Source organism: Mchenga conophoros, linkage group LG22, assembly GCF_057382185.1.
Source record: "Mchenga conophoros isolate Kocher_MC1m ecotype Shallow Benthic linkage group LG22, M_conophoros_male_GT1.1, whole genome shotgun sequence".
Taxonomy (NCBI): domain Eukaryota; kingdom Metazoa; phylum Chordata; class Actinopteri; order Cichliformes; family Cichlidae; genus Mchenga; species Mchenga conophoros.
The window spans coordinates 19,139,556-19,153,146 of NC_140546.1; the positions used below are offsets into that span (position 1 = coordinate 19,139,556).

Here is a 13,591-nt window from a genome sequence, read left to right on the forward strand (position 1 = left end):
AAGAAAGCAGCTACTGCATGAACAGCTATCGCACATGCGTATTTATGTATAATGATTCAAACAGAGTCACGCTCATGAGTCCATGCATAATCACCTCTGCATGAACTCCCACCAGACCTGAGCGTTTCTGCTTAAAGCTCAAAGAAACTACAGTGAAACATCTTAAGTGGTTTTACACAGAGGCTAAGAAACAGTGGGTCCACTTTATACCCTTATCACCTTTTTCTATACATACATTCACACACACATGCGCAATCTACCTTTTTGAAGCCTCTCTGAAAAACAGAAAATTAGATTGCATCAGTAAAAGTGAACAGTAGCTTCTTTGAGACCAGAATAAACTCTTTAACTCCTTCTTTTCCTGTCATGTGAAGTCCAGAGAGTGATTATTGGTCTACTTCTGTGGCTGTGTGCAAAAACAAAGTAGAACAGAGCGGCACGTCTCAAACGGGAGCAGGCATAGCAGGACAGTAAAAATACAGTTGAGCGCTGGATCGATGGCGCCATGGATGGAGTAATGTGTTGGTGTTTGGTATTTAAATAAACCAGTGTTTGACTAACTGGGTCAGCTCAGAAAGCATGAAGAGAGGCTTTCAGTCACAAGTGAGGAGGGTTGTCGGTATCAGGGAGGCCTCAGAGCACCTTGAGTTAAAGTTTAGAGAACCACAAAGGAAGTAAGTCCTTCAAAATATCTAAATCTGTGAAAAAGTTCTTGCTCTCGTGCAGGAATGTTTTTGCATTGTTCCTGCTTCTTGCACAACAGGATTCATCCCTACCCTGACTGCAGACTGCTAATTACATGACAAAACCACTAATTGCTGACCTCACCAGCTATTGTTTGTTTGTTTGTTTTAATGCAGTGCAGTTTTTGAAAGCTGCCCGAAGCACAGTGGATTCTGCAGAATTTCACCGAGGTGAAAGGCAGGTGGAGCTTTGAGCGATAGCGTGAAGTGGCACTACCCCTGAAACCGTTTACGCCTTTGATGTAGTGTTTAAGCCTCCACTCTTTTAAGCCTTTGCCAGGGGGGCTTTTCTTTAAGGTTTGCAGCTAATCAACACCTGAGATTTTAAGGATGAACAAATAAATAGGAGCATGACTCGACACGCAGGCTTCTCTTAAAGGAACAATGTCTCAAGCCCCAGAATTGGGGACTCATTTCCATTGTACAGGAATTTCTCCTGCAACAGGAGGCAGCAGTGGAGGAACTGCATTTCTTTGGTAATAAGGACACAGGGAAAAGACAGCTGGACTGAGGTGAAAACACTTTTATCCACTGTAAAAGTTGAGGGTTGTGTGTTTTATGCAGCATTAGCTGAATGCACCTCATTGTAATGCGGTTAAGCAACAATATGAGAGTCAGAGGTTTATATATTACCACACAGCCACATGCTTAATTTCATTTCACAAAGTCATAATCAAATCACAGCTTCACATATGAGTACTGATGAGCTCTTATTATGTTATCATTCTGATGACATGAAATCTATCTCGCTTCCACGGTACAAGCTTTTATCTCTTTGCCCTGAGGGTGAGATGAGTGATGCACCCCCACAACACGAGCGCGCACACTTAACACGAGCCATTAGCATAACATACAGAGCTCCAGGAGAAGGCTGTAAGACTAGAAGCCTGGTCGGATTTCATAAATCCATTTTTCCCCTCTTAGCCTCTTGTCTGTACTTGCCTTGTGCAGCAGAGGAAACCAAATCCTTCCCCGCTGACATTGTGCCCGATGACAGTGGATCACGACCAATGAGTGGGGAGCAAAGAGGATATCGAGCCATGATAGCGCAGTGCCTAAAGCTGACTTCAGTTTTAGATAGTTAGCAAATTTTACGTCATTTAAACCAGCACTAGTGCATCAAGTGTTTTTATGATCTACCCCACTTTGTAGAAAGAATAAGATGCCGATAAAATACTGAGTGGTTCCAGGTGAGACTGAAGTGCTTGTGCGATGAGAGAGAACGAGACTGCAGAGAACAAGACCGAAAACTTCTGCAACATATAGTGCGCTGCACTTAGAGTCTGAGCTCTTTGTTGCATTGGAAATCCTTTAAGCCCATTTTAGATCTGAAAAACAGCTGTGCAGTCAAACCTGACTCAGTTAATGACTAGCTTTGTTTGTCAGAACTTGCTCAACTGCTTGTTAATGCAAATGTCTTATCAGCCGATCACATGGTGGCAGCTGAGTGCATTTAGGCATATAGGCATGTTCAAGAGGAGCTGCTAAAATTCAAACTGAGTATCAGACTGGGGCAGAAATTTAAATGCAAAACAGATGGCTGCATCTCCCTGAGCATCCTTTTCAAAGGGAGTTTTTCCTTCCCACTGTCACCAAGTGCGTGCTCCTATGAGACTCATCTCATTCCTGGAGTTTTACCAATCATTTTTCTAGCGATTAGCATCAACCCTTAGCAACCACAAACCAACTGGTCAGGAAACACTCATGTTCCATCATGAAAGGCGGTTTTGGAGCTAACATTAGCTGCTTTCTTTAAATGCCCTCCTTTGCCCTGCTTGTGGCAGGTCTGAGTGAATCACTGCAGCTTAGTGCTCTGGTTTAGCTGTACAAACTGAACACTTGATATGTAAGTAACATTTGTTCAGGCCTGTTTAGATAGATTTTTATCATTTGCCTCATGTAAGACAATAATACATATTTTTTAGGTCCAGTCTTTTCGGATGTTCTGATTTCCTCTATGGTTGTTGTTGTTGGCGCTCTTACGTTATGGCTTTGGCATTTACTATTTTGTTATGCTAGTTAAAGTCACCACTACCGTGGAAGTTGAGAATGATTTTGACTTAAAGCACTTTTTTCAAAATGTTTACACACAATATTATCATTTTATCACGGCACCATAATCGCGTAGTGCAAAATCTGATATCTGGGCTAAAGCTTGTCTTGCCAGAGCTTGTTTAAGGCAGTATTTCTGGAGAAATTACACAAGGAATCTCAGTATTTGGTATGATTGTTGCTTATATCGTCTGGCACTAAAATTATATTTGTTTTTGCTTCCCTTTTACTCTTCTTTATAGCATCAGAATCTGTGGCACTGGGGTCTAGCAGACAATACTGTCTTAATAATGAAAACCCTCATACCTGTGACTCACTTCACTGTTAAAGTGTGTAAGCTGCAATTGAAATTCACACCATGATTATATCAGACTTAGATGAAGAGCTTTCCCCGCAGCAAAAACAGAGAGTTCAGTCGGGCAGCACGGTGGTCAGACCAGGCAGTAATTTGGCCGATGTTTGTTGCTGTCTGTCAGCTTGAGCTGAACTTTTATGGGACATAAAGAGACACTCGACCCTCCCATGACTGCCAATCACAAACTGGTTTGTCAGGGATGCTATCAATGGAAATGCATATCTGTTATCAGAGCGAGTACGACAGGGGGAGCGGGCTGAGCTCGAGACTGATGTGAACTAACTCGCCCCGCCGTCAGACACACACATGCACTGAGCCATTCCTGTTTGAAAACTGCCTTGAAAATTCACACACTGGCAGTCCACCCACACACAAAACCTCCAGTGTGTGGCCACAGATGTCGTCTCTGTCCACGGGGATGCAACACGCTAACAGACTAACGTGACAGTCCTGCAGTTCATGCGTCAGCGGCCGCTCTGTGTTGGGGAAAGCTCTGACCTGAGGGGACCTAGTGTAGCTGGCATATTACTGCTCTGCTCTACATCTCCCCTCTTCCTGCTTCTGACAGTTGGCTTCACTGACCTACTTTAGCCAGAAGCCTACAACTATTATTACTATTATTATTTTCTGCAGCTCTCACTGAATGAGAGGCGAGAGAAAAATTAAAAGAGCAACAAAAACAAAGGGGACGTTTGATGGTGCAACATTCAGTAAGCCAGATGATGGAAGAGCAGAAATCTTTCTCTCTCTGCAGACATATCTCAGCCCTTTTGTTGCTCACTGATATTTGCACGTGGTTTATATGAAAGGCGGCAGTTTCACCTTTCGGTTTACAGTTCTCATGCGGTTACCATGGCAGTGTGTGCTGTGGTCAGCACTGGGCGTGCGAGATTTACACTTAGTGGTTTGGAACTACTCTCACAGTGAGGTAACTCTGTTTAGAGCATGGAGCGTAGCAGGCCACCCATGGCTCTTCACAGAGCAGATTAGCGCCTGTTATTTGGCACTGAGTCAGAGTGCATGTAATTTAAATGGACAAGGCACCAGTGAGGGTTAAGCACAAGCATAAATCCTGAGAAAGTTACCTGGATCTTGCAGAGTTCTCTTTCCAGGTATGCCACCCATCAGGAAGAAGTAGTACAAGCTCACATCCACACCTAAGGCCCATTTAGACTCACTAGCTGACCTAACATGAACATCGGCTGGACTGTGGAGGTGGGGGGGGGGGGGATCAGGAGCACCTGCAGAAAATCCATGCAGCTGCAGGAAGCACCTGCAATCATCCAAAAAGGCTCCAGAGGACAAGGAGGTTTGAAACTAGAAACTTCTTGCTGTTAGGCGACAATGTTAACCGAAGTGGTATCATTCCACAGCAACATTTCACTATAAATAACAAATTCCAAACTAAAACAGTTCAAAATGTATTTTAATGAAATGAATTCACCACTTACAGACGTGTTTTAAAACCAGTCAGTCACATTTCTTAACCATTTCTAAAGATGGTTATGTGGTAGTGTCTGCTAAAACCAGTAAGAAGCCTCGCTGCTGAATTCCTTTTCATTTGTGGAGCTTTTTAAATCTATACAGAGTCAGAAACATGCTCTATAACACACATCCACGCCTTGTCGGTTACTCTGACTGTGAGTTGGATGATATTGTTGACACACACATGCATGGGATGCCTCCAAGCCCCAGGGGGGCCAGGAGTCTACCTGCAACAGCCAAGCTGTCATTACAGACCAAAGCAGACAGGAGCCATGGAGCCATGCCTGTACACGGCCTGTAATTGATTCACCTCTGTACAGTACGTCTGACTCAGAGAGACGTACTGAATAATAGGCAGCTTTGTACAAACTTATAGCAGCTTTAAATAAACTTTATTCACAGTAGTGATAATACTTGTCAAAAATAAAGAACAAGATTGTGTTTTAAATAGATTTTATGATATATTTATGTGTGTGTAGAAGACATTGAAAATGAGGTATGGGTCCCTCTGATGGGATGCAACCAGTTGCCAAGCCACCCTTGGCCGAGCATATCCCCAGCATGTTGTACAGTGGAACAGATCCAGAAAGACGTGCACTACTGTGGCAGCGCAGAGCTGTGCACAAGAACTGCACAGGAACAGGTTGCAGCACCTCGTTTTGGTGCCTTTGTCCACTTGGATTTCCACCGAGATTCAGACCAGAGATAATTCTCTCATTCACATGCATGCCAGCATCCAGTGTGTCAATACCCTAATGATAGTCTATACACAGAGGGGTTTTTTTGTGCAGTAAACTGAACCAATTCTGAGGTTTATGAGTGTTGCTGATTGTTCCAATCAACCGGAACTGAAAACTAGCCACAGAACATGTTTGATGTACTGAGAAATGGATTTGAAACAAAGACTGAAACATATTTCACAACACAAAGCTTGAGTTTCCCTTTTATATAACTTGCAAAGAGCAGAAGCTTCAGTAATGTTGTGAGTTACACTCGTGGTTACCTATTAAATCTGTGCATTGTTTGGGCAGCAGTAAAAGCAGCTGCATATTTAGAGCACATAAATAAATAGCAAATAATAAAGCGTGGTTTTAATGAAAGTAGAGCTGCTGATGTCGTAATGGGTGTTGGATTCAGAGGAGAAAAATTCAACAATGATTCGACCTAAACGAGGCAAGTAATCTGAGCATAGGCGGCACTCAGCCTTTCAGTCACACACATATCATCATCAGCTGTGCCTGTACATCCTTTAGCCTTGACCTCCTGGCTCTTCAGTCATGTGGTCTTTTGAAATCATCGTGGCTTTAGCAGTCAAATGCCGTTAAGCAGAGATGAGGGAATATGGGAAAAGGATCAAGAAAAGAGTAAAATGTAAAATAAAAAAGTTTGAATGAAGTAGAATCTGAGCTACAGAGAGAGACAAGAGTTTCAATGCTGCGCTACAGGCCGAGCAGGAGACTGAAGGTGGTGAACAGCAGCAGCGGCGGAGGTTGGTATGGAAGGAAAGGAGCTGTGCTGCTGGGAGGTCAGTGGAAGTTCTTCCATTCATAGTTTGTGTATATGAAAGGGTGTGTAGGTTTATGTGAACAGGGTATGCACCCACGTACGCTTGGCAGCTATACCCACACAGAAACAAGGTTTTAAAGTCAAAGAAGTCAGGAGACGCTGGCAGCCACCATAACAAGTGTGGAACAAGTATGTTTTAAGTGCAGTTTAAATCAGGGAGGGACTGACAGAGCTGGAGCACACCAGAGAAGGAAGGAGAAAGGAAAAAGCACTTCTTTTTTTAAACCTTGATTGAGGGCGTTATGTAACTGTTCCAGCTCATTTGTTTGCTTGTCTGCCTGTTTGTTAGCAAGATGACTCATTAAGTTCTGGACAGGTGCACACGAGCATTTTACCTGAGGTGTTTTGCTTGGCAGAACTTCGAAGGGACAAACTTTTTAGAGCAAGTTGATTCATTAGCAATATAGGATAATATATTGGACAAAAACTGATTCAGATCCAGATTTTCCTTGATTGTGTAACTCAATTCGCACATGTGGAGGAAATCTTTAGCCTTAGTTTAGGTATGCAGGCTTTTTTTAAAAACATATTGCTAGATGTGTGGTTTTGTTTGTATGTAACTGGTCTGCCTGGTCTATATGTTGTTCTCTTTGTGGTGTGCATGTACACGGAGGTAAATATAGCTGCTGGTCAGGGGCTGTTGATGACAGCCATAATTACAGGCTGGGCTGTCCAACAGCTGAGAGGAAGAGAGAGAGAGTGTGTGTGTGTTAGTGCTAATCGAGGAGCTCATGGAAACCAACTCTCTGGCTCTACTGGACCTGAGATTTAACAGCAAAATGCACAACACAAAGTACGAGCAAATAAAAATGTACTTGCTGAAAAGATGATTAAAAAATAGGGATGAACCGCTCGGCCACAGTTAGTGTGAAAGACGAAGGCTGAGTAATGATCGTGTTTGAGGTGAGTGGCTGCATTTATCTGGCAGGCTCAGGTGGGGAAAGTTTGCTGACAGCAGAACATATGGAGCTGCTAATGAGGAAGAGATGCCTTAGGGTGATAAAAACAATTCAGAAAGTTAGCATTATGTCGTTAAGCCAAATGGTGGCTTTATGGCTTCCCTTCAGACATAAACACTTTAAATCATCATCTGACTTTTAGCAAGAAATACAATAAGGACATTTCCTCCAAGTCGTTCCTCTAAACCTTTATCCGTCTTTCATTCATCCCTCCTCTCTGTCTGTATCTGTCATCATCGTTATGCAGCCTAATGGCCGGCGTATGCATTTCCCATCAAGTAGAAATTAAATCAAGAATGACTTTGACGATTTGAGTCACTTTGTCAGCTCACTTTACAGATTCACAGTCATCTCATTTCTTCTGTTTCCCTAAAGCTAAGTTACATTCGTGTCATGTCGAAATCACGCTCCACAAAAGCTGTCCGTAAGGTCGATGGCTCAACAGGCTTTGATTTATGACTAAGCTAGCCTACTTTTGTCAGATTATGAGTTCTGTGGATTTCTCTGCCTTTTTATCGATGTTTTAACAAGGAACTAATACACTCGGTGAATCACAGCTGAGCAGTCTGTGGTCACAAGTGAAAGGGTTCCCCTTCCCGCTGTAACTACTGCAGGACGCTGGTGAAATCAGCGATCCGTTCAGTTTAAAATTCTGCTCATAAAGATTGATTTGGGCATGTGTTACACTTTATTGCACACTTATCCAGGAAAGGATTAAAGGACAGCAAACCCAGCTTTCTCTCCAATGCACTGTACAGCTGGCCGATCAGCAGTCCTGAAGACGGAAAGATGTGTTTTAAAGGTGTTTCTAACAATGTTTAACCACCTTATGCATCTCTGTAGCCTCTTCTTGATTCTTTTAGACCTTGTGCCACTTATATCTGATCACAGCTTCTCACCCTAAAGAGCACCTTTGGCCTTTTTTTAAGAAAAGACAATTAATTTAACACAAAATTAAAGAAACTGACCAATTTCCAACCTGCATGAAAACCTCATGAACCCACCCTCTAAGATTAATCATATCGGTGAGTCTTTTTAAAAGTCCCTCTCTCTACTAAAAACCAAGCTGATGGATTAAAAGGGACAAGCCATTTTCTGCTCCCTTTGCTTCTTGGAAGGGTGAGCTGAATTGGATTTGTATGGACTCAGCGGAACAATGTATCCACTTATGGAGGGCAATTATGTTGGCAGGAGCACTTCACGACGAGTCGCTCTTCATAAGTCGTGCCACAGAAATGTATTTTCCCTCGGCCTCAAATAGCAGCACCTGCGCTTCATGCTGTTTGTAGCTTCTAAAGATGGAAGCGTTTGTCTTCTTCATGGTTCCCTCGCATGTAATTCGGTTAGTTTGCAGCTTGCTTTCCAAGGAAAAGACCTCCCAGCAAACCCCTATTGAGGCAAACAGGCTGACGAGGTGATTTGGAATAATCTGTTGGTGCTAAGATGTACATTCACGGGTAATTATATAATCAGTCGTACAACCTGACAATAAGAGAAATGAAACAGCGAGGCACTGGTGAAATGTTGCAGAATGAGGCATGAAATTATTTTAATTCCTTAAAGCTATGAAAGCTTCCTAAACATGATCCCACTGCTGTCCAGAGCGCACATGGAGATAATTCATAATCTAACTCAATACATTGTTCTATATTTTCTCTAATGTGAGTGTGCATGAACGCATCCCTATTAGTGAATGGTTTATGAAGTGCAGATCATATCCTGTAGCTGATAAACCTTTACAAACAGCATGTTTATGAAGGTCTTTCCTTTTAATTGCACATCACTAGCTTGGCACATATTTATTACACATATTTATATATAGAAATAATAAAAATGGTCATTTGGACTATTTATAGATCAAAATAAAAGAGAGACACTCCAAATAATTCCTCAGAGAGGGAAAAATGTTTCCTATTGGCTCCCAGTCTCCCCTTATTATCTGTGCCAAGTTTTTATTATCTACACTGTACACAGCAGATAAAACAGGGCAGCTTCACAGCATGCTGAGACATCAACCAATGCGCGTACAGTGCAGTAACCCTGTCTGATGTCTGTATGAGTGTTAGCTTGTAGATTATAGCCAATAAAAAGCACCAAAAGAAGTCTGCAAAATTGTGCAATAATATGATCTCAGCTGATATTGGCCACCTTTTGCAGGGTTATCAAGGTGAGATATTAAATAACAGAAGTATTCAGTCTTTGAAACTCACGATAATACAGCTCGTTCATTTTCGGAGATGGAGACAAAGGGAGAGACGCGTAAATGAATGCACGTACGGGCACCCCCACCGCCACACGATGGAGTTGGGGGTCATTCTTCAGCCGTGGTTAGGGTACAGAAAAGATCGACCCCGCCCTCCCCGTGACATCCTCCGCCTCTGATTGGCCGTCGCTGTTCAGGAGGAGCGCTGCAAACACAAACTGGAATGTGTGAGTGGGCTCAGTGTTTGCTCTGGTCGGAGCCGCGACGACTGTTCGTCGAGGTGGGGGGGGTGAAAAATAAAGCGACGATCATCCATCACTCAACCGGGCAGCTGGTCCGTCTCTCTGGGAATGAGATTTTCTGAACTGTCACTGAATCGGTGCTAAAACCCTCCGCGCAGAAAGCGAGAAATCACTTTTGTGTTTTTTATATATATATTTTTCTTACGCATGGATGGAGAGGCGCAGGTAGACGGTCGGAGACGCCGCTGAGGAGCCGCTGTCGTGAAGTTTTTCCAGAGGTGGGTTGAAGCATTGTTCGGTGCTACTTCACAGAGGGTTAAACCGGGAACAAAATAGGCTCGTGGTTTGGTGTGGTGCGCTCATTCAGGGGAACTCCTCTTTCCCCACTGTGGAGGAAGGCTGATTCCCCCGGGCACTGGGTTAGTGGATCAAGGCAACGCGTGAATTGATTTCACTGAGGATGGAGCTTAGTGGAGGATAAACGTACGGAAGCCTATAATAATTTCATTTTTAACCCCTTACATAAATCTCTTAGATCACATAATTAAACTTATAGAATAATAATTTGTTTTGGGGGCTTCACGCTTTTCTGAAAATAAACAACTTCAGGAAATTGAACTCCGACACTGTAAAACGGAGAGTATATTTAGCCTCGAACATGTGCGTGCGCGGCTCTTTGTGTCATGTGTCACTCTGTTCTTCTGACAGATGATCCGCTGTGATCAGTGTTGATTGGAAGCATGCAAACTAGGTTTAAAATTGTATTATCGCAGCATCCACACGTGTTGGGACTCAGTGCAAGTGAAATGCGAGAATCAGGCCAGTGATTTTTACAAATGCATCTCCAGGTTTGTTGGGGATGAGGCAGGGTCATAGGGCATCCATTGTCCACTGAAACCACCCACGGTGGATCTTCCAGCTGAACCAGAGCAGATAAATGGAACAGCAGCAGCGCTGAGGAGGAACTGTCTGTGAAGTGAGCCCTGACTGTTCTGTCAGAAGACATTGCCAGTAGTTAGCAGGTTTCTACCTGCCAGATTGCTGCTTCCTGGGCCCTCTAACCCAGAGGGATGCATGAATTTCCTCGAATTTTAAAAATCTAGCCCTGTTTAAAGGCTTTCCAACTGAGCTGACGTTATCTCTTCAGCTGCGTGTCCTCCAAGTTGATCAAAAGGTTCTTCAGGCAATCAGAAGTCTTCAGTTCAAAGCCATCTCCAGCACACATATAAATAACAACAAAACAACATGAAAATCGGCTGCCTATAAAACCACGCAGACGTCCATCCTGGCTGCTCATGCCGTTTCTGAGGAATAGGGCTTTCTTTTTTTTTCCAGGGCTAAATGCTCTTTCAGTGCAGCGCCAGGCTGACTTTGATATGGTTAAGTGGAAGTGCTTTGCTTCGCTGCCAGGCTGTTTGGGCCGTGGTTAAGCTGTTTGAAGGGGGCTGGAGACGAGGGGTAGGGTGTTTGTGCCAAGCTGAGATGGGCTGCGGGGATGCAGGACCAGCGTCTGTTCCCAGACTCTCACACATGCTCCCCCCCTCACCTTCTCTCCACTTTACCACAACCAGCTTTTCATTCCCCGCATCTGCTGCCTCAACCGTCCCTCCTTTTTCTCCCCCCTCTCTCTCTCCAGCTTTCACTTTCTGAGTCTCACACATGCAGGGGCAAGCACACCCACATGCACTCATTTCCTTCTCTTTCTCTCCAAAAGCCTCATTAAAGGAATTATGACTGTGTGGTTTGGAGGAAATTCAGAGGCTCTGTCATTTTGTTGGGTTTTCCCCTCAACTACCAAAACACAACACTGCAGCGTTGGTGTCAACTAAGTGGGACAGCTGCCAGTTTCACAGAGCCCAGAGATTTATTAGATGTCACTCTTCTTTAAATCTGACCAGAAGTTCAAAACCCAAAGATATTCAGTTCACTATCAGATAAAACAAGGAAGTATGTTTATGGTTTTGAAGCCGTTTCCAAAGAAAGTTTGGCATTGTTGCTTGGAAAAAAATCTAACCATCTCAAGTTAGTGTCGATCATCAACATTATTTTTTTATTGAGCAGCAGCCCTCTAACACCATTTCAAAAATCGAAACCAAGCCCAAACTCTTGGCAAAGTTTTTAATTTAATTGCTGTTAATTTTAGTAAACTGTAATTATCTTGTCAACTTATCAAACCATTCAAATAAGGTTTTGAAGTTTTGTTTGTAGTGCTGCAGAGAATATTTCTTTGTGATGGTTTTTTTGTATCGTTATGAAGATACTAAAGAAATATTAGTCATAAAAACCAATAAATCTGATAATAGGTTGTATTTCAAAACCAAAAGAGAGAGCTAGTTTACTACATAGACTGTATATAGATGATGTAACTAACATGACATCACCCATTTGTTTAGAAATACTGTTTTGAAGCTTCAAATTTGAAAATCTGGACGACTCAAACTTGTATTGGTTTGTTTGTTTGTTTGTTTGTTTTTATGAGTGTCTGTAAGTGAATGAGAGGCTAAACCTGGCAAGTTATCAGCAACCACTAGCTAGCTGGGCTAACAAAGTCTGCGTGTTACTTACTGTGATCTAAAATAAGAAGTTAGTTTCACTGAGACAACAGCAAACACAGGCTACCCTAAGCATCCACGTTCTGGATAATGCCAAACTTTAAGCTTTATGCAGTAAAAAATAGTCACCCCTGTACAGTTATTAACAAAAGTGATCATTCAAGTGGTCATTTAAGGAACTACATGTTTCGGCACTTGTTCATTGGCTTCTTTTTCAGCTCTGGGATCACTTTCATACTTCAGGGCTAAAAGCAAATCTTCTTTAAATCAACGTATTGGTCACTATGCTGATTTTTCTACCATGGTGTGACCTCACTGACCGCCTCATGTAGATACTTCAACAGAAGCGCATTATGAAGGTTATGCAAATGCCAAAACAGGATAAGCATGACCTGGTAGTCCATTGTGAACACAGTATTTTAGTGCTTTTAAGTCTATCAGCGTCTCACACATGGCGCACTTGACCTTTTTCTTCCTAAGTAGACCCACTTGTACTTCTCAGGAATATTGCTTGTGTGTGTGTGTGTGGGTGGGTGCTTGTATTCACTGCATGCACCTACATATGTTTTTCCATCTGTGCGCATATATGTGGTTTTTTTGGGAGAAACGAAGGCCTTGCATTCTTACAGGAGGAGTGCCTCCTTGAAGTTTTCACAGCTGATAGTTATTTCTTAAGGACCGTAGGCTGCAGAAAGTTAAAGCTCTCCAAGTCCCAGTGGAAGGAAATGAATCCAATTGGAGTCTTTTAACGCTCCGAACGCTCTGAAGAAGTTTGATATTGAGGACGACTTGAAGAATAATGTCTCAAAACTCCTGCTGAGTTCATCCTGACTTCCATTTTTAACCTGCGTCTGGGAAGCTGCTGTGATACAAACCGTGACTTGCAAGAGGCAGATTTTTTTTTCCGGTCCTTTGATGAAACTTGAATGCTCCCTGTGGAGAAAATGGGTCATTCTGATCACTGGTATACTGTAGATGACAGTTGTTTTCAGAGCACATCCAGTCTAGTGTTATTTTAGTAACAGAGTCTCTTTGTAACTTTCCAAAGTTTAGCAGAAATGTCTGTTTGTGTAAAGAGCTTCATCACATGCTGAGCTAACTGAGATAAACCTCCATTTAGGATGTGGAGTGAGATAAAGCTGCCAGCTGTAAGTCAGAGGTTATCTCAGGATGATAGTCTTATTAGGCTGTTCCAACATGCCTGGCCCTACAATCACTGCCTCCTCAGAGGGGGTGTGTGGGAGGTTTTTCATGTTAGCTGGGAACTCTGGTGTCAAGAAGGTGGGTCATAAGCTGTTACACTGGGGTTAAGTGGTATGTGGAGGGAGTGGAGGGTTGACTGAGGCAGAGGGAAGGGATCAGCTGGAAGGAATGAGGAGTGGTGGAGGGTGATGGTATCCTCGGGGAAGGTGGGCGGGGTCAGATGAGATAAGA

General features: G+C 43.0%; 1 protein-coding gene across 6 annotated transcripts in view; it reads left to right on the forward strand.

Moving 5' to 3' along the window:
• The window catches only part of ripor2 (RHO family interacting cell polarization regulator 2), a 70,609-nt gene that overhangs the window by 12,038 nt on the left and 44,980 nt on the right, over nt 1–13,591 (forward strand). Inside the window, exon 1 of one of the 6 annotated variants that reach the window (XM_085262504.1) lies at nt 5,942–6,160. The exons of 3 other annotated variants lie outside the window; for them this stretch is intronic. In XM_085262504.1, the coding sequence (XP_085118630.1) occupies nt 6,067–6,160 (94 nt within the window). In that variant the 5' untranslated portion in view covers nt 5,942–6,066. Of the gene's footprint in view, nt 1–5,941; nt 6,161–9,617; nt 9,884–13,591 lie in introns of those variants that run through there. 2 more of the 6 variants (XM_085262507.1, XM_085262508.1) reach the window with 2 other exon arrangements.